At 47.4% G+C, this 19,295-nt stretch overlaps 1 protein-coding gene across 1 annotated transcript; it reads left to right on the top strand.

Moving 5' to 3' along the window:
• Window positions 1–7,691: 7,691 nt before the first annotated feature.
• GUCA1B (guanylate cyclase activator 1B) lies at window positions 7,692–18,471 on the top strand. The gene is made up of 4 exons (XM_043907458.1): window positions 7,692–7,993; window positions 14,699–14,848; window positions 16,179–16,299; window positions 17,151–18,471. Exons 1-4 carry the CDS (start codon window positions 7,787–7,789, stop codon window positions 17,276–17,278), a joined length of 606 nt encoding a protein of 201 aa, XP_043763393.1. The 5' UTR covers window positions 7,692–7,786; the 3' UTR covers window positions 17,279–18,471.
• The last annotated feature ends 824 nt before the right edge of the window (window positions 18,472–19,295 follow it).

The following is a 19,295-nucleotide window of genomic DNA, read 5'->3' as shown; positions in this document are numbered from 1 at the left end:
GGTAACTTCTTTATCCTCAGACTGAGAAAGTTTTGTTTGTTCTTTTAAATTGGGTCTCCTGAGTAAAATGCGCATTCTGAAAATGAGAATTAATGCCCAAGTCTCACTGTCTGTTCGTAGTGGTGATGAGAGGTAGTGAGAAGAGTAGACCTGATGTCAGGATGAACCAGAAGGCAGGTGTGAGTCAAGATGGTCTTATTGAAGTGAAGCCCTGAATTCATTGTTGCTTTCTCTGATCTGAAGTATAGTTTCTTTTTATATTATATAAAATAGTGTTCAGGTCTATCTTAAACTATTGGTAGACTCTACAGGTTAAACTTGTTCAGCACCTAGTAGTTTTGATTTCAAAGAGAATTACTTAATATGTCCTTGGGCCACTTAGATATGCCACAGTAAACACATAAAGCAATGATTTTAAGTCAGTCTATTTTCTTAACATTTCTGTTTGTCAGCTACCATTCCTTGTTCCTTAAACTGTATTATTAAATTAGCTTTACTACAACATTTATGAGTAGCCAAGTAAAGAAATGCTGGGCTGGAAGAAGTACAAGCTGGAATCAAGATTGCCAGGAGAAATATCAATAATCTCAGATATGCAGATGACACCACCCTTATGGCAGAAAGTGAAGAGGAACTAAAAAGCCTCTTGATGAAAGTGAAAGAGGAGAGTGGAAAAGTTGGCTTAAAGCTCAACATTCAGAAAACTAAGATCATGGCATCTGGTCCCATCACTTCATGGGAAATAGATGTGGAAGTAGCGTGAGACTTTATTTCTTTGGGCTCCAAAATCACTGCAGATGGTGATTGCAGCCATGACATTAAAAGACGCTTACTCCTTGGAAGGAAAGTTATGACCAACCTAGATAGCATATTAAAAAGCAGAGACATTACTTTGCCAGCAAAGGTCCGTCTAGTCAAGGCTATGGTTTTTCCAGTGGTCATGTATGGATGTGAGAGTTGGACTGTGAAGAAAGCTGAGCGCCGAAGAATTGATGCTTTTGAACTGTGGTGTTGGAGAAGACTCTTAAGAGTCCCTTGGACTGCAAGGAGATCCAACCAGTCCATCCTAAAGGAGATCAGTCCTGTGTGTTCATTGGAAGGACTGATGCTGAAGCTGAAACTCCAGTACTTTGGCCACCTCATGCAAAGAGTTGACTCATTGGAAAAGACCCTGATGCTGGGAGGGATTGGGGGCAGGAGGAGAAGGGGATGACAGAGGATGAGATGGCTGGATGGCATCACCAACTTGATGGACATGAGTTTGGGTAAACTCCGGGAGTTGGTGATGGACAAGAAGGCCTGGCGTGCTGCGATTCATGGGGTCACAAAGAGTTGGACGCGACTGAACTGAACTGAAGTAAAGAAAACATGGACTCTGGAGCCTAAAAGGCCTGAGGCAGATAAGAGTTGAAACCCACTAACTGTTATAAAGTTAGGCAAGACATTTAACCCTGTCAGAGTCTCAATTTACTCAGAAAAATATAGGAAATCTACTTAGGAAGGTTGGAGCATTAAATCAGATAACTTACAAAGCCCCTCACACAGTACCACAGTACCAGGCAGATAATAAGACATTCAATAAGTATCAGGTGTGTAAATGAGAAATACTGCCTACCATATCAGTAAACAAAGAATGTCACAGCCATCAAGCCATCACATTACAGCCGCCCTGACTGTGCACGCTGAGGAGACGCAGGATGAGAAGCACAGGATACTGACTCCAGATAGCAAAGAAAGGATTTCAGTGAGCCCAGACTCTTGCAACTTCCCATGCTTAGAAAAACACTAAATTCGTTAACTCTAAATACCTGGTTTTTCTTTTACAGTAATGTTCTGAATACCTAGTCTTTGTTGCAAAAACCCCTATATATCCTGGCCCTCCCCCCTTGCCTCTTCGGAGCAGCCTCTCAGAGTTATCTGAGATGCTGTGTCCTGAGCCTAAGTCCTCAGTTTCGTTCAGCAAATAAAACATAATTCTCACTTGTAGATTGTGCGTTTCTTTCAGTTGACAGTTATTACCAGATGGCAGAGCAAACAATGAACTCCGATGCTCCTGTGCTGTACAGTTTAAAAACCAGCAGGAATGGACTTCAGAGTATCTCCCAAGTTTTTGCAAAGTTTAATTTAGAAGAGAAAACATGTAGCATGCTCATTATAATAACCCCCATACATTCTACCAAGCATTTATAGATACCATCTTTTTTACACATACTATCTGTGTAATCTTTGTAACAACTCAATAAAGTAGTTACTCTTATTATCCCCATTTTATGGAAGAGAAAATCAAGTTTGGCTTGCCCACTCAATTGCCTTTCAGTTTACAGATAAAACAGACGAAAAAGGTGAAACTGATGAGTTCCAGTTAGTAACGACAGAGACAGCCGCCTTAGAACCTAATTTTTAAAGGCTAGGATGGGACTTCCCTGGTGGTCCAGTGGTTGAGAATCCACCTGCCAATGCAGGAGACATGAGTTCGTTCCCTGGTCCAGTAAGATTCCACGTGCCACAGAACAATTAAGCCCCACACACCACAGCTATTAAGTACACATGCCTTAGAGTCCATGCTCCAGGGCACTGAGAATCCCGCACGCAGTGAGCAAGACTCAGTGCAGCCAGAAATACTTTTTTTTTTTAAAGATGTTTAAAAAAGTGGAAATATGTACTGGAATGCCCACATATTAAAGGCAGACTATTCAAACCTAAAATCCAGATTTATGTCCCCTTGCACATTAGCAAAGTATACTCCTCATTTCCCCTAAGGGTTAGAAATAAAGAGATGGGGGGGAATAAGGAATAAAAGATGTAAATGTGCATGAATAAAGGCCAGAAGCATAACCCACAGCTGGATCCCTGTGGTCTCAAGGCTGACATTGGTCCTGACTGTCTCCGGTGGCCACAGGAGAGGGTAAGCGCCAGTCAGGGGGAGCCTCCTGGGTCACAGGGAGCCTGGTGCAGTGACAACTGGGGGGCTGCAGGCCAGGCCTGTCTTGGGCTCTGTAGACTGGTTTGTTGCTCACATGCATTTCCATACCCCTGGAGCCAGGCTTAGGGCTAAGTGCCTGGGATCCCCAGAGTTCCCTTTCCAAATCCCTGCTCAAATCCTAACCTTGCCCTCCTTAAAGCCTTACTGTTGTTACTCACTGTGAGCTATCATTGTCTGTGGAGTCCTAAGCCTCTTTAAAACGATATATTTATATCCCAACAGCTCAGCGGTAGTTAAGGGCAGGTCATGGGCAACTGACCCACATGAAAAGCCCATTGAATTTTAGATTCCTCAGCCAGAGGCTAAATGCAGTTCTATTTCATTCATATGGTCTCTTGAGCACATGTATCATCCTTTACTCCTCAACATTGCCTGCTGCTGCTGCTGCTAAGTCACTTCAGTCGTGTCCGACTCTGTGCGACCCCATAGACGGCAGCCCACCAGGCTCCCCCGTCCCTGGGATTCCCCAGGCAAGAACACTGGAGTGGGTTGCCATTTCCTTCTCCAGTGCATAAAAGTGAAAAGTGAAAGTGAAGTCTCTCAGGCCAAATACCGACAAATGTGAAGAGGTAGATAGGGGTGACACCATCTTCACACAGCCGCAGTGACAGCATATGTTGTCTTCAGGTGTTCTGAGATGGGGACAGGGCTGAAAATAACTGGAGGCCTCTCCCAGTGCCAAAATCACCTTGTCTCTTCGCATCAACATACATCTGCTAACCCAGACACTCCAAGGAATCAAAGGCAGTTGTCTTGTAAAAGTATGAAGTAATATCTCACATGAATTCAACTCTGACCATGTGCCAAGCACTTTGCTCAGTTACTCAACAAGTCTTGTTTGTGCCAAGAATTCCTTGTTCATGCCACGTACTGTTCTAGGCTTAGGAAATTCTGCACCGTGTATGGTGAAGCCCCTCTTGTCTGGGATCTTAGACTCTAGTGGAGAAGACATGATATGGGGGAAAAAATAATAAGATCATTTCATAGATATGCAGTTAAGCACTAGGCAGCAACTAAAGTAGGATAACGACAAAATTACTTGAGTGGTTACTGAGATGAAAGCCACTAATAGTGGCTCAGACGGTAAAGAATCTGCCTGCAATGCAGGAGACCTGGGTTCCATCCCTGGGTTGGGAAGATCCCTCAGTCCAGTATTCTTGCCTGGTGAATTACATGGACGGAGGAGCCTGGTGGGCTACAGTCCATAGGGTCGCGAAGAGGCAGACATGACTGAGTGACTGATATTTTCACTGTTACTTGAGACAAGATTGGGAAAGTTCTCTCTGAGGAGAGGAGACCATCAGGAAGGAGGCAGCTGAATGAGAGTCTGCAGAAGGGCAGTCCAAGCAGCAGGACCAGTCAATGCTAAGGGCCAGTGAGTGTGACGCGTCTGAGGACAAGGGCAGAACAACGTGAAGATGAAGTGGGTGGGACCAGATCATGGCCATGGGAAGGAGTGTGGCTTTTATCCTAAGTGTCAGTGGGAAGCCGTGGGAGAGTTTGAAGCAGGACAATGATAGGATCTGATTTACCCTTTAGAATACACTCTGGCTGCTTGGTATGGACTGAAAGGAAAGGGTGATGGGAAGGGTGGGGCAGAACCTGCTGCAGTGGACCAGTGAGAGGATGTAGCCTGGACAGAGCTGCAGGGATGGAGGGGATGGGAAATTGTTGTATTAAGAATAAGTTTGGAGGTGGAGCTGACAGAAGGACCTCCTAGTAGGCTGAAAGGAGATCTAAGAGAAAGGACTCCAGCATGACTCCTTGATTTTAGCCTAAGCAACTGGATAAATGGTGATTCCATGACTGAGGTGGAGAAGGGTTGAGCAGGGATTTAGGAAGGCTATCAGTATGTTGGTTTTGGCCTTGGTAAGTCTGCAATTTGAGTGGAAATGTTTGGTAGGTAGCTGGGGTCCTGAATCTGGAAGCTACAAATGGTGTGTAATGTCCAGGGTGAATGCACTCATCTGGGGAGCACATATGAGTAGAGAGGAGCACAGTCCTGAGGACAAGCCTGGGAAGCCCAAGCAGAGAGATTTGTTTAAAAGGAGGAGGTGCCGGCGAAAGAGATGAGCAATCAGTGAGGTCGGAGTGGAACCAGGCTCCACGTGAGTCCTTGAACCCTAAAGTGTTTGAAGAAAGAACTCGGGAGGCGGTGCTGAATCTGCAAGAAAAGTTGGTCATCATAAAGCCTTCTCCGTGGAGTGACGGGGATGAGCATCCAGTTGGAGTAAGTTGAGGAGAGAGGAAGAAATGAAGAGGAGGGACTTCCCTGGTGGTCCAGTGGCTAAGTCTCTGAGCTCCCAATGCAGGGGGCCCAGATTCAATCCCTGGTCAGGGAACTAGATTTCACATGCTACAGCTAAAGAGCCCATGTGCTGCAACTAAGACCAGTGCAGCCAAAATTATAAAAGAAGGGGATATGAAACAGGTTCAGTTATCTGTTGCTACCTTCAAAAATGCCCAACACATCACAGCTCCATGACAGTTCGGTCAGTGTTCTGTGGGGACACGGTCTGCCCTGTGTGGTATCAGCTGGGGTGGCTGGAAGGCCAGGGCTGGAGGCATCAGGAGGTTCACTGGCCCCCTTCGCCCACATGTCCGGTGGCTGACCCTGGCTGTCACTCAGAAGCCCTGGGCCTCCCCTCACCATGATGGCTGCATTCCGAGGGCAAGTCCTGGGGGAGAGCCAGGCATGGACCCTACTGCCTTTGATGACCCAGCCTTAGGCATCACATAGCCCATTCTCTTCGTTGAGTACTGCAAAGTCCCATCCAGGTTGAAGAGAGGGAGAAATCGGCTCTTCCCCATGGTGCAAAGAACATGTGAGACCAGACCCACTGCAGTGCCATTTTCAGAAAATAACATCTTCCATCAGGGGTTTTGTTGTAAGAGGGGGCCAAGGTGAGGACAGCGGCTGGAGGGAAGCAGTAACTGGCAGGACTGTTGGATCTAGTGGGCACAGTGTCTAGGGCCCACAATATTTTTTAATTTAAATGTTTTAATTTCTTTCAAAAATAATATAATGCAGTCTGGACTGGAACTGGATTATATTCCTCTTTTTACCAGTGAATGATAAAATAGCACTTTCATGTTTTAAATTTCTATTTATGGCTGTGCTGGGTCTTCGTTGCTCCACACAGGCATTTTCTAGTTGTGGCGAGCAGGGCCTGCTCTCCGTTTGTGGTTCACGGGCCTCTCACTGTGGTGGCTTCTCTTCTTGAAGAGCACAGGCTGCAGGGCGCATGGTCTCAGGAGTTGTGTGCACAGGCTTAGTTGCTCCGTGACATGTGGGATATTAGTTCCTGGACCAGGGATCAAACCCGCGTCCTCTGCATTGGCAGGCGGACTCCCAACCACTGGACCACTGGGGAAGTCCCAAAATAGCACTTATAATGTATCATTATTTACTGTTTAATTATCAATCTTTATCTTATAACCCATGAAGGCAAAAGTAGGCCCCAGAAAGTCACAGGTGGCCTCTGACTGTGGGGTCAAGGAGGAATTTTTGTCTTATTTTGTTTTAATAGGGGTAATGTTGAGGCACGTCTGCAGATGGGAATGATCCGTTAGCGCAGGACACGTGGAGGGTGCAGAAGAGAAAGGGATGGCTGTGGACTTGGAGTGCTGGGTTGGGCAAAGGGAGGTGACAGCTAGAAACAAGTGGAGGAGCTGACAGGTGGAGAAGTGGGAAAGGGACTGCGTCCATCGAACCAGGAAGAGAGGCCGGGTATGTGAGCACAGGTGCAGAGAGGTGTGTCTGATGCATCTTCTCCGTGAAGTGAAGGATGTGACAAGGTCATCAGCTGAATGTGCGAGCCAGAGGAAGTTTCAAGGGTTGGAAGGGTGGTGGAACAGTCATCTCTGGGAGAGAGAAGGGACTTCCCTGGTAGTCCGGTGGTTAAGACTCCAAGCTTCCCCTGGGTCATGGGTGAAGACTCAAGGGTCTGGCCCGTAAAGGAGCTTCAGGTATCGTGCTGGACAGTGGTCTCCAGCCTTCTTGGCACCAGGGACTGTTTTCATAGGAGGCAATTCTTCCACAGACTGGGAATAGGGGATGGTTTGGGGATGATTCAAGCGCATTACATTTATTGTGCACTTTATTTCTATTATTATTGCATCAGCTCCACCTCAGATCATTGGGCATTAGATCCCGGACGTTGGGGACCCCTGGTGCTGGGGACCGACAACGGGGGGGACAGAGCTGCTCACCCAGAGCCCTTCACATCGTAGATCCTGCTGCTTCTCACTAGACCAAGTGGAGGGCCAGCCCCAGCTCACTAGCAGTTCTGTTTTATGGGCTAGGAGTTGTACGTGCATCTTCCCTGGATATCAGAGTCTCCTGTGTCTCCAAGGTGGGCCTCCCTGGAGCTGCATGGTGCCCTACCGAAAGTGACAGGGCCCATGTGTACGATGGGAGGGTCTCAGCCTGCCTTCCCAATTCCCCCTCCGTCTGCCTACCTCTGTTTCCGCCCCTTCTCCCTTTTCAGAATCTACTGGGCAGCTTACTTGAGTGGTTGACCACACTGAAGGGAGGGGTGAGGCTGGGGGAGCTTAGCCGACTGGAGGTCAGACCTTCCAGGGGAATCTTCTAATCTTAAGGCACTTAGCTGGCCTGGTCCCGCCCCCTCGCTGCCAGCCCCCACCCCCACCCCCACTGCCCGTCCCGTTCGGTTGGCCAGGAGATGATGAAGAGGCTGGCAGAGCAGAGAAGAGGTAGGAAGAGGGCCCTAGCCAAAGGAATCGATCGGCCGCGTCTCAGCAGGAGGCAGAGACCCTGCTCCCTGCCGTCCTGGGGCCAGGATGGGGCAGCAGTTCAGCTGGGAGGAGGCGGAGGAGAACGGCGCGGTGGACGTGGCGTCGCTGCAGGAGTGGTACAAGAAGTTCCTGGAGGAGTGTCCCAGCGGCACGCTCTTCATGCACGAGTTTAAGCGCTTCTTCAAGGTCACAGACAACGAGGAGGCCACCCAATACGTGGAGGGCATGTTCCGAGCCTTCGACAAGAACGGGGTAAGGTGCCCCGAGGGGGAGGATCCTTGACTCATCCTTGAGGATGACCAGGGCTCATCCTTGACTAAAGGAGCACCCTCGGTGGGAGCTCCGTTGGCCAGTCCTCCTGCTCGGCCTCAGCTCTTCTTTCCTCTCCATCCTTTCTCACCTTTTCTGTCTCACTCTTCCTCCAAACTCTTCTCCCTCTCCCATCATTCTTCCTTCCCATCTTTTCTTTCCATTTCTCCGGTTTCATCTGACTTTTCCTCTTCCTGAGAGCTGAAGCGAGGCTCTGCAGAAAGACCCAGGGTCCTCTCTACGTGTATTTATGGACAGGACGTGGTTTTCCACATCCATCAGGGCTCCCCTTGCTCTAAAGGTAAGGGGTTTAATGGATGGAGCTATCTTGGCACAGCCCATGAGTGCCCCCTTGCTGAGGGTCCTTCTAATTGAGACAGATCAGCTCTTCCTGCCCAGAACGCTGGAGGAGGCTCCTTCCTGGACTTTGAGGATGGAGGATTATTGCAGAAGTCTCTTTCTGTTCTTCAAGCCATGGAAGATTCCATGAAATCATCCATCCACAGAGTTTCTGCAAGTCCATGGTTGGCACCAGGAGCTAAGAAGATAATATATTTTATAAATGTACACCTGGGAATTGAATTTAAACATAGAAAAAAGTAAAAGTGAAAGTCGCTCAGTCGTGTCCAACTCTTTGTGGCCCCATGGACTGTAGCCCACTAGGCTCTTCTGTCCATGGAATTCTTGAGGCAAGACTACTGGAGTGGGTTACCGTTCCCTTTTCCAGCGGATCTTCCCGACCCAGGGATCCAGCCCAGGTCTCCTGCTTTACAGGCAGATTCTTTACTATGCGAGCCACCAGGAAAGCCCTTAAACATTGAAACCCCGTCATTATTTAAGGCCACCCAGTCCAGTGCCTCCACAGTCCTTTAAACCATTAAGTTTGCCTCAAACCCCTGTTTCACTCCTTCAGATTGAGGGGCCAGTGGGTTGGACCTAGATAATCTGGAAAAAGCAGTGGATACCCCACTTCTGTGTAGGAGAGCTTTACTTTTCAGAGTGAGTCACTAGGAACACTTCTTAGGTCCCACCATGCCCCAGGAGAAGGGAATGGCTACCCACTCCAGTATTCTTGCCTGGAGAACTCCACTGACAGAGGAGCCTGGCGGGCTGCAGTCCACGGGGTCGCAGAGTCAGACACGACTGAGCGACTAACGCTTTTCTTCTTTCTGCCCCTGGTACTGTCAGTGCACATCTCCTCTGCGCCTGTAGGGGGCGGTAGGGCGGGGTCAGCATCATCGCGGCAACAAAAACCTTGGAGGTGACCACTCTCCAGATCTCAACTGAGTTTCAGCCTTCCCAAAGCTCCTTCCACAGACGTCTCTGAGTCAGCAGCAGCCCTGGAAGGGAGCAGGCCAAGGTTGTTACTCCAAATTCAGTGAATTGATTTGCCCGAGATCTTAAACTCAGGGGACCTGCATCCCAGGCAAGCGCCCCTACCTAGAAGGCAGTCTGTTGTGCTGTTTAAGAGAGGAAATGATTTTTTTGAAGTGTTGAATGTCAGAAGAAAATTAAACAAATATATCAGGTAGTATGTGGCAAGGTTCACACCCATGAATTTATCAATTTAACTTTACAGAAAAATTATAAGGATAGTGCAAGTAATTCCCATTTACAATTTATCAAAATTCCCCAATTGTTTACAGTTGACTCATTTGCTTTACTATTCTTTCTGTGTGATGTATTATATATATATACATGTATACATACATGTACACAATATATGTGTATATTATGCATATAAATATATATTTTTTAGAGAAAATTATATAGACATCACACCCTTTTACCCCAAGTATTCTAATTTGTATTTTCTAAAACCAAGGGCATTCTCTTAACCTAATAAATGATCAAACTCAGGAAATTCAACATTAATAAGTTCTGTTATCTAATTGACAATCCATATTCATGTTTGGTTTACTGTCCTGATGACGCCTATTACAACCTTTTTTTTTTTTAAGTTTTATCACACATTGCATTTAATGTCCTATCTCCCGCTTAGCCTTTTTTAAAAAATTGGAGTATAATTGCTTTACAATGTTACATTAGTTTCTGCTGTACAATGAAGTGAATCAGCCATATTTATACATATATCCCCTCCCTCTTGACGCTCTCTTGCACTCCACCCCCATCCCACCCCGCTAGGTCATCACAGAGCACCAAGCTGAGCCTCCTATGCTTTATAGCGGTTCCCACCAGCTATCTCTTTTACACATGGTATTGTATATATGTCAATCCTAATCTCCCAATTTGTCCATCCCTTCCCTCCGCCTCCCGACCTGATGCCCTATGGATCCTTTAGTCTCAGCTTTTCTTTATCTTATTTGACTCTGACATTTTCAAAGACTGCAAGTCCGTGACCTGGGTTTACCCTATGTTGCCTTGTGATGAGATACAGGTTACACTTCTGGCAGAAATTAATGCCCCAGAAGAGATGCTGTGTGCTTCTGAGCATGTGACATCAGAGGGCACATGATGTTGGTTTATCCCTTCCATCATTTAGCTATATGATGTCTGCTGGATTTCACTGTTAAGTGACTATTTCTTCTTTGTAATTAATAAGCATCTTATAGGGAGGTATTCATACTTCGAGACTAAGTAAACTTCCTATTGCTCATCAAGTGATCAGCCCCTAGGTTTGGCATCCATTGATCATTTTCTATCTCCACTGTCCCTTCTCTATTTATTAGTTGGCCTCCTGCTGTAAGGAAGAGCTCTCCTAGCAGGTGTTTTCAGCTCCTCTGTCAGAAGCTAAGCTTTCTTCCTTTTCTTTTCCCACTTAGTCTTTGTCTCCAAACTCCACTTCCCACCTCAGAACAACCTTTACAATCAGCAAGTCTCATTTCTGAGCAACTGATCTGAGATATCTGGGGCAGATAAAGTCAAAAGAGCTCTTAGATTTAGCTCACACATCAAGATCTGTGGTGGTGAGAACAGTCTTGTGGTGGCAAGGAGGTAGGGGCACCTGGTCTCTGCTGCTATGCTCCCTCCTGCTGGAGGTAGTAACACCATCTCTGGTGCTTGCCTGTAATGCTCTGGATGGAGGAAAAGGAAGGATAAAGGTCAAATGTCCTTCAGGGTCCTTATGTAACAAGTGCTGGGGGGAGGTCAGGGCTGGTTCACAAATGCAGCCAATTCAGGGAGAGACGAGGCAGGTAATCCCACAGAGCAAATCACACGCTTGTCACTTCTGCTCCAGCTCTTGAGTAGACAGGCGTTTCCCTCATCTTCAGCCTCCGTGGGTAACTGAAGCTGACGAGAGCGCATGCGCACTGGATGAGCGGAGCCCCTGCTGGGAGCATCCCAGAACTGGTCCTGGGGTTTGCAGTAAACTCACATGTGAGACCGCTTGTCAGGAAAGGGCTGCTCCACATGGAGACGCATGTGAGGTGAGGGGTCACGGTGGAAACCACATCATGTTGAGACAGGATGTTGTGAGAACAGAAAGTTCTAGACAGAGAATGAGGGGAAATCTAGAGATCTGAAGAGTAGAAATTTGCTGGTGATTTGGGGTTTGTTTGTGTGTTTTACTCCCCTTGGTGCTAGCCACCAGGTTCATTTTTTAGACAGTAATAGACCTTGCGTGGAGTAAGAAATTTCCCCCAACCCGATGAACTGGAGAAGGCATGTAGCCTGAAGGACTCTGCCACTTGCTGGGTGGGGATTTCTTAGGCAACTTATTAAACCTCTGAGTCTCAGTTTCCTCATCCATGAAATGGGTATAGCAGACCTGAGGATGATGTATGTAAAACAAATGGTCCATTTTGCATAATTTTCTTTTTTTCCCAATTATTTTTATTAGTTGGAGGCTAATTACTTTACAGTATTGTAGTGGTTTTTGCCATACATTGACATGAATCAGCCATGGATTTACATGTGTTCCCCATCCTGAACCCCCCTCCCACCATTTTGCATGATTTCCTAACTTAATTCTTATTTAAAAAGAAACCTAAGGGACTTCCCTGGTGATCCAGTGGTCAAGACTCCATGCTCCCAATGCAGGAGGTGCAGGTTTGATCCCATACGCCCCAGGGCATGGCCAATAAAAAGAAACCTAAGATCTGTTTTTAGAAAGCCTAACAAATAATAATTACTAATGAAAATAGTCTTTTAAAGGACAACCAATTACCACACTGTATGCCTTCAACTTACACAGTGTTTTTTAAAAGGCTATTGTGCAATTATACCTCAATAAAGTTGGGGGGGAAAAAAAAACAGGAAACAAGCCAAATAACCTTCAATGGGCAAACAGAAAGCAAACTAGGGACCATACATACAATGGGGCACCATTCACCAGTTTAAAAAAAAGGAACTGTTGATGCTGACAGTGACTGAGATGAATCTACAGGGCACTGTGCTGAGTGAAAGAAAACTACACACTATATGATTCTATTTTTATACTCTTTTCAGAGTGAAAATATTATTGATGGAGAACAAAACAGCAGTTGCCAAGTGTTATGGTTGAGAGAAAGATGTGACCTTTGAGAGGTAACACAAGAGAGGTTCTTTGTGTTGAGAGTTACTGGTATCTACGTATCTGCATGTGTCTACACATGTGATACAATTTTGTAGAACAAGGAGGTAGGGGCAATTCAGGTGTAGATTAGGAGATACAAACTATTACATAAATAAGCTACAAGGATATATTGTATAACACAGGGAATATAGCCAATATTTTATAAGAACAGCAAATAGAGTATAATCTTTAAAACTATCTAGGAGCTTCCCTTGTGGCTGGGTGGTAAAGTATCCGCCTATCAATGCAGGAGACTCAGGTTCTATTCCTGGGTTGGGAAGATCCCCTGGGAGAAGGAAATGGCAACCCTAGCCCGTATTCTCCCCTGGGAAATCCCATGGACAGAGGAGCCTGGTGGGCTAGAGTCCATGGAGTCGAAAAAGAGTCCGAGTCTGATACAACTTAACGACTAAACAACAATATTGTATACCTAGAACTTACATGGTACATCAACTACACATCAATTTAAAAATTCATAGAACTTACATACCTACAAAAATAGTGCATTAAAGACTAGTGGGGGAAAAACAGAACAAATAGCAACTGCTAAGAATCTGCCCTACAGGAATTACCAGAAACATAAGAAAAAATATGTATGCACAAGATGTTCATTGTGTAATGTAAAATATCAAAACCATGCCCAGTACTCCTCAAAAAAAGAAAAAGGTATTATTTTAAATAATTTTGAAGGCATGGGAAATTTTAAAATAAAAACCCAGTAACTAAAACTATAGCTACAGCCTGACCTCAATTAGGTAAATATTTACACAGTGAGGAGTATGGAGGACCAGAGGAATTATATAAAGGATGTTGATTTAAACTCTGGAGGTGTTGAAGTAGGCTCATTTTATTTTCTTGGTTTTTCCTTAAGCTTTTGCTATTTCCCTCATGTGGGCCTGTATTCTCCTGTTGTCTATACCTTGCCCACCCAGGCACCCCTTGAACAGGGGTTGAGGCTCCCACTCAGCCTGACCCAGTGGGACAGAGGGGCTCTGGGCTAGTGATGCCATTCTGATTACAAAGTCATGGGAATGACGGATGCTCCTGGGGGAGCTGATGATTCCCATTTTTGATTTGGGATTTGAGAGCTGAGATCCCAACCTTGAAATATGTGAGGTCCTGCTTTCTAATCTCCTTTCAAAACTATGTTAATCTTATAGTCAGACTTAAGTCAATCATTTCTTTATAAATTTGTAAATAGTTATGAGACTCTGGGCAGAAGTTGCACTGTACTAGGCGTGGAGGAGAAACAGAAGCAATGTAAACCCCTCTCCTTTCTCCTGGAGGATAGACTGTTGCTGGAGAGTGAGACACACGTACAGAGCAGTTGAGGGTAGAAGAGACGGTAGGTGCTTGGCTTTCCTTGTGGCTCAGTGGTAAAGACGTGGGTTGGATCCCTGGGCCGGAAAGATCCCCTGGAGAAGGAAATGGCAACCCATTCTAGTATTCTTGCCTGGGAAATCCCATGGACAGAGGAGCCTGGTGGGCTACAGTCCATCTTGTTGTTGTTCAGTCACTAAGTCAGGTCCGACTCTTTGCAACCCCATGGACTGTAGCCCATCAGGATTCCCTATCCCTCACTGTCTCCCAGAGTTTGCTCAAACTCATGTCCATTGAGTCAGCGATGCTATCCAACCATCTTATCCTCTGTCACCCCTTTCTCCTCTTGCCTTCAATCTTTCAGGCATCAGGGTCTTTTCCAGTGAGTCGGCTCTTCACATTAGGTGGCCGAAGTCTTGGAGCTTCAGCTTCAGCATCAGTCCTTCCAATGAATATTCAGGGTTGATTTCCTTTAGGATTGACTGTTTTAGCTACTAAAACAACAGCTGGGAGTGTCGGAAGAGGGAGAGGGCGGTCACTGTGGCTGAAGTGGTGTGAGACGGAAGGCTTCCTGGAGGAGGGGACCATTGAGCTGAGCCTTGAAGGACAGGTGGGACTGGGTGATCATGGAGACTGAGAATGAATCCCGGGGCAGAAAACACCACGAGCACAGATGCAGAGGCACATGCATGCACCAGGGAGGCCCAGCCCTAAGTTTCAGGGAGGGTGGCCTGGAATAAGTTCCCACCAGTGCTCCCAGAGATGGGGTGGGGGGGCTGAAGGGAGCCTCACAGCTCCCACCCCCAATGCAGGACAACACCATCGACTTCCTGGAGTACGTGGCAGCCCTGAACCTTGTGCTGAGGGGCACGCTGGAGCACAAGCTCAAGTGGACCTTCAAGATCTACGACAAGGACCGCAACGGCAGCATCGACCGCCAGGAGCTGCTGGACATCGTGGAGGTCAGTGTCTGCCGAGGGGTGGGGGCACCTGGGCATGCTGGATGCTGAAGTGGGGCCCCTGGGCCTGGGGGTGGGAAGGGGCATTGGGATCATTCAGAGTGTGCTTTCCAACTACCAAGAAATCAAGCTGGATATCAATTACAAAAGGAGAATGAGAAAATCCCCATCTGTTTGAAAATTACACTACTTCCTAATATTCCGTGAATCAAAAAAAACAGTATCACACACACACACAAAATATCATGAACTGAGTAATGATACTAACATAACAAAACTTTGGAATGCAGTTAAAGCTGAGCTTGCAGAAACATCTGTAGCCTTAAAATGTATATACTAGAAAATAAGAGAGACTGAAATGAAAATCAACAATCCAAGAAGTCATCTCAACAAATTAAAAAAAAAAGAAAAGTAAGGCCAAAGAAAGCAAAAGAAAAGAATTAATAAAGAATGGAAATTAACAAAACAGAACACAAACGCTCAAGTCACTGAAAGCAAAAGTAGGTTCTCTGGAAAGATCAACAAAGCTGATTGACTATTAGCAAGGATGAGCAAGGGGAAAAAGTGCTCTGGCTCAGACTCTGCACGAAAGCCTCATTAGACTCTTATTCTCCAGAACTTCACTCTAAGGAGGGAGATGCTGGCCCATCTTATAGAAAAGGAAATCGGCCCGTGGAGGTCGTGTGGTTCTCTCAAGTTCATCCACCAGGAGATGCTGGGCTGCCTGTAGTGGTGCCTGCTTTGTGCCACGTGCTTGCTGGGCAGTGAGGCCGTGGGGACCCCTAGTTCACACCTCTGTCCTAGGAGAGCCCCAGCCAAGGACTGAGGATACTCCTCACGTCGGTCTGTCTCTGTCCCTTTTCACTTCTGAATGTTGCCTCATTGCGGAAACAGGGTGAGGGAGACACCTGTACTTTATCCCTGCAGCCCAAACACCTGTGTCTCCCATCATCCTATCTCACACACATATACTTCACACACACCCACAGATCTACTGAAGTCTCCATGTCTTCCCTGTAAAGTGGAGGTTAGGCCATCACTGTGCCTTCGTTAGAGGTTTTGGGTGTCAGCTCTGACGCTCACAGTGGAAACACCAATGGCGTGGGAATGGGGCAGTGGGTGAAGCCAGGAACTCCTCGGTGGGAATTAGGCCGTGAAACCCTGAGGAAACAGCCTTAGCACAGGTCACTTTTAGTCTGGACCTGGATCCCGTGATCCTCAGATGTACAGACTGGGGGGCAGTGCTGAGGACGAGGTGCCGAGGGACGTGGGTCGTGTGGGGGGGTCCAGAGTGTGCAGGGTCTCTGGGATATCACTGGCTTCCCTCCCACAGTCCATCTACAAGCTGAAGAAAGCCTGCAGTGTGGAGATGGAGGCTGAGCAGCAAGGCAAGCTGCTCACGCCGGAGGAGGTCGTGGACAGGATCTTCCTTCTGGTGGATGAAAATGGAGATGGTAACTGGAGTAGAGATGATGGTGGGGCAGGGGCAGGGGGCTCCCCATCCTGAGTCACCCCACTTTCTCCACGTCACCTTAGACTAGGCCCTTCACTTCCCGGCAGTGAGATGGGTGTGGAGAAGAGAATATAAAATAACAAGGCTGTCACTAGCATGTGAGGCTTGTGCGTGCGTGCTAAGTCGCTTCAGTCATGTCCAACTCTTTGCGACCCTATGGACTGTAGCCCGCCAGGCTCCTCTGTCCATGGGGATTCTCCAGGCAAGAATACTGGAGTGACTTACCATGCCCTCCTCCAGGGGATCTTCACGACCCAGGGGCTAAACCAGTATCTCCTGTGTCTCCTGCATTGCAGGTGGACTATTTACCGCTGAGCCACTGGGGAAGCCCCGTGAGGCTTGTAAGAGGGATTAAAACTCCTACTGGAGTTGCCAGGCAAGTGCCGTGGAAGAAGAGGAGCTTTGGAGTCAGGCAGACCAGGATGCTTCATTTACCCTTCCAGCCTGATCTTAGTTTCCTCACCTGGAAAATGGGAATAAGAATAACTGAAAGGAGTAAATGGGGTCATGCACTTGGACTCTCATCGCTGTAGCTCAGCGCCCCAGCCCCAGGCTGTGCAAAGAGGCAATTGGCTGGGAACACACCCAGAAGAGCCCTCAAAAACATTTTAAGGGTCCCACGTGCAAAAGTAAAACTTGAATTCATTTGCAAAGCAAGTCCCTTGAAGAAACCCTTGGAGGTTCCAGGAGACTCCTGGAGGAAAGCCCAAGCTCAGGCCCTGAGACCGCAGGCTCGTCTGTGTACATCCCCACCGCGACCTGGCATGACTGTCTCTCCTACTCCTTGCTCAGGCCAGCTATCCCTGAATGAGTTCGTTGAAGGTGCCCGTCGTGACAAGTGGGTGATGAAGATGCTGCAGATGGATCTGAACCCCGCTAGCTGGATCTCTCAGCAGAGGCGGAAAAGTGCCATGTTCTGAGGGCTCCGGGGTCCTGGGAGCCCTCCAAGACTCCAGACTCACCAGGTTTCCAGAGCAGTGGGAGGGTCCCTGGTTCAACCTGCTTATGCCCACTCTTATCCTGGCTTGAACTTCCTGGCATCCCCTTGCAGGGAGTGGAGCTAACTGGGGAGGGCAGGGGTCATTAGTCTGAAATGGCCAATAGGGCTGTTCCATTGGGAGGATTCATTGGGTACTGAAGGGACTTGGCTTCCTCTCCCTCTTCAGCTGCTTCTGGGAAAGCTATGCCTTGCTAGGTGACTGTGGGGTTCTCACAGATTCCTACCTGGTTCTTAGTTGGAAGCAGGGAGATCTAGGGGTAGGGGTTCCGTAGATGAAATTAGCAATGAGAATGCTCACATAGTGTGAAACTGACTAGTAGAAGGGTGGGGCTGGCAGGTGCTGTTGACTCTGAAGGAAAGGTAGGAATTGGGGAGAAGGGATGGATAACAATTACATCCCCCCAGGATCCCGAGGACTGTTCTTCCTGCCCTTGGAGGGGGTAGACTGTACTTAAAGGGGCTGTTTCAGCTCTGCCCTGGTGCTGCTCCGCCAGCCCCTTCCAATCCTCCCTACCCATCATCCCTCACACTCAGGTCTCCAACCCTGACCCCCAGAATGGACCCTCCACAATTCACCATCACAAGTCCACAAGCCAAGTATGTCTCCTTAAAGGATGGAGGAGCCTTTCTTCTATCTCTGGGGAGAACTGGGGCCTGCCAGCCTGGGTTCTAGGATAGGCTCTGCCTCCAACTCCTGTGTGACCCATGGCAGGCATTTCTTTTCCCTGACCTAGGTGTTTTGTCTGCACCATGCAGCCTGCTCATGGTGCTTGACAAGCGGTTTTCAGATTATTACTTTTTTAGATATGGGATTCTTTTTGTTATACAAACTCTATGTGCAACCTCCATACAGAAACTAGATTAAAAGGCAGTCACTCTGGCAATCCATGGGGTTAGGACTCTGCACTTTCACTGCTGAGGGCTTGGATTCAATCCCTGGTCAGGAACTAAGATCCTATAAGCCATGCAGTGCAGCCAAAAAATAAAGAAAAAAAAAGGCAGTCACTCTGGTTGCAGGGGGCTATACTGAGGAACTCAAAAAAGAAATCCATATGAATAGATATGTTTTTGTGTTGAAGTATGAAGAATAAAACTAATTTGTAGATCCTGTGATTTCATGGGCATGATATCCACATAAAGTTAACTGTAAAAATAAATGTAAGATTAAAAAAATAGTCAATTAAAAAGTAATAGTAATCCAGCTAGGACACAGATAGGCTCCAAATCATGAAGATGGTATGTGAATGAGGTTGGGGAAATGTCCCAATTCTATCCAGATACCCTCCCAGCTCTGACCTCCAGCATTTCCCAAGAGGCAGCCACCAAGAGAAGCAGCAGAAATGTCAACTCCCTTTTGCCCCTGGCATTGAGCTCCACTTTCGCTCCATGTCTGTCCTCCGGCACTGGCTGACTTCCAGTCTAGAGTGGTCCGCATGATGGACAGGACAGGTGTGAACGAAATGCCCCCTCTCTTCCATCCCAGGGGGCTCTCTACAGGCTGGGGCTCCACCCCCTACTTTCCCCTTGTTTGCGCCCTCCCACCCCCTTGGATTTTCGTTTGCTCCCAGAACCTCCCCTACACCCAGCTGAAGTGAAGACTCAAAGTTCAGAAGGAAAGAGCATCTCTGAAAAAAGTGATCACAACTAGTCCAGCCTGTGTCTCTCCCCAGGGTCTTGGTCAGGTGTTCCTAAAGCTGGAGTGTGCAAAGAATGGGGAGAGGGCCCCCTGTAAGAGACTGTTCCACTTCCCAGCGGGTGTCAGGTCTCAGTGTGGTAAGAGGGATTTAGGCTAGATCAGGGATGGTCGGGACCCTTGCCATTAACAATGAGTCGCCATCCTATGGGGTACCATGTGGTACCACATGGCACTGAGGGCCAGCAGGGGAAGAATGAGGGTGTTGTGCAGTCACTTCTGAATAAATACAGGTTCCCGATGG

Source organism: Cervus elaphus, chromosome 7, assembly GCF_910594005.1.
Source record: "Cervus elaphus chromosome 7, mCerEla1.1, whole genome shotgun sequence".
In the NCBI taxonomy this organism is placed as follows: domain Eukaryota; kingdom Metazoa; phylum Chordata; class Mammalia; order Artiodactyla; family Cervidae; genus Cervus; species Cervus elaphus.
The sequence above is the reverse complement of the archived record's forward strand: the minus strand, read 5'-3'. Positions and strand labels throughout refer to the sequence as shown.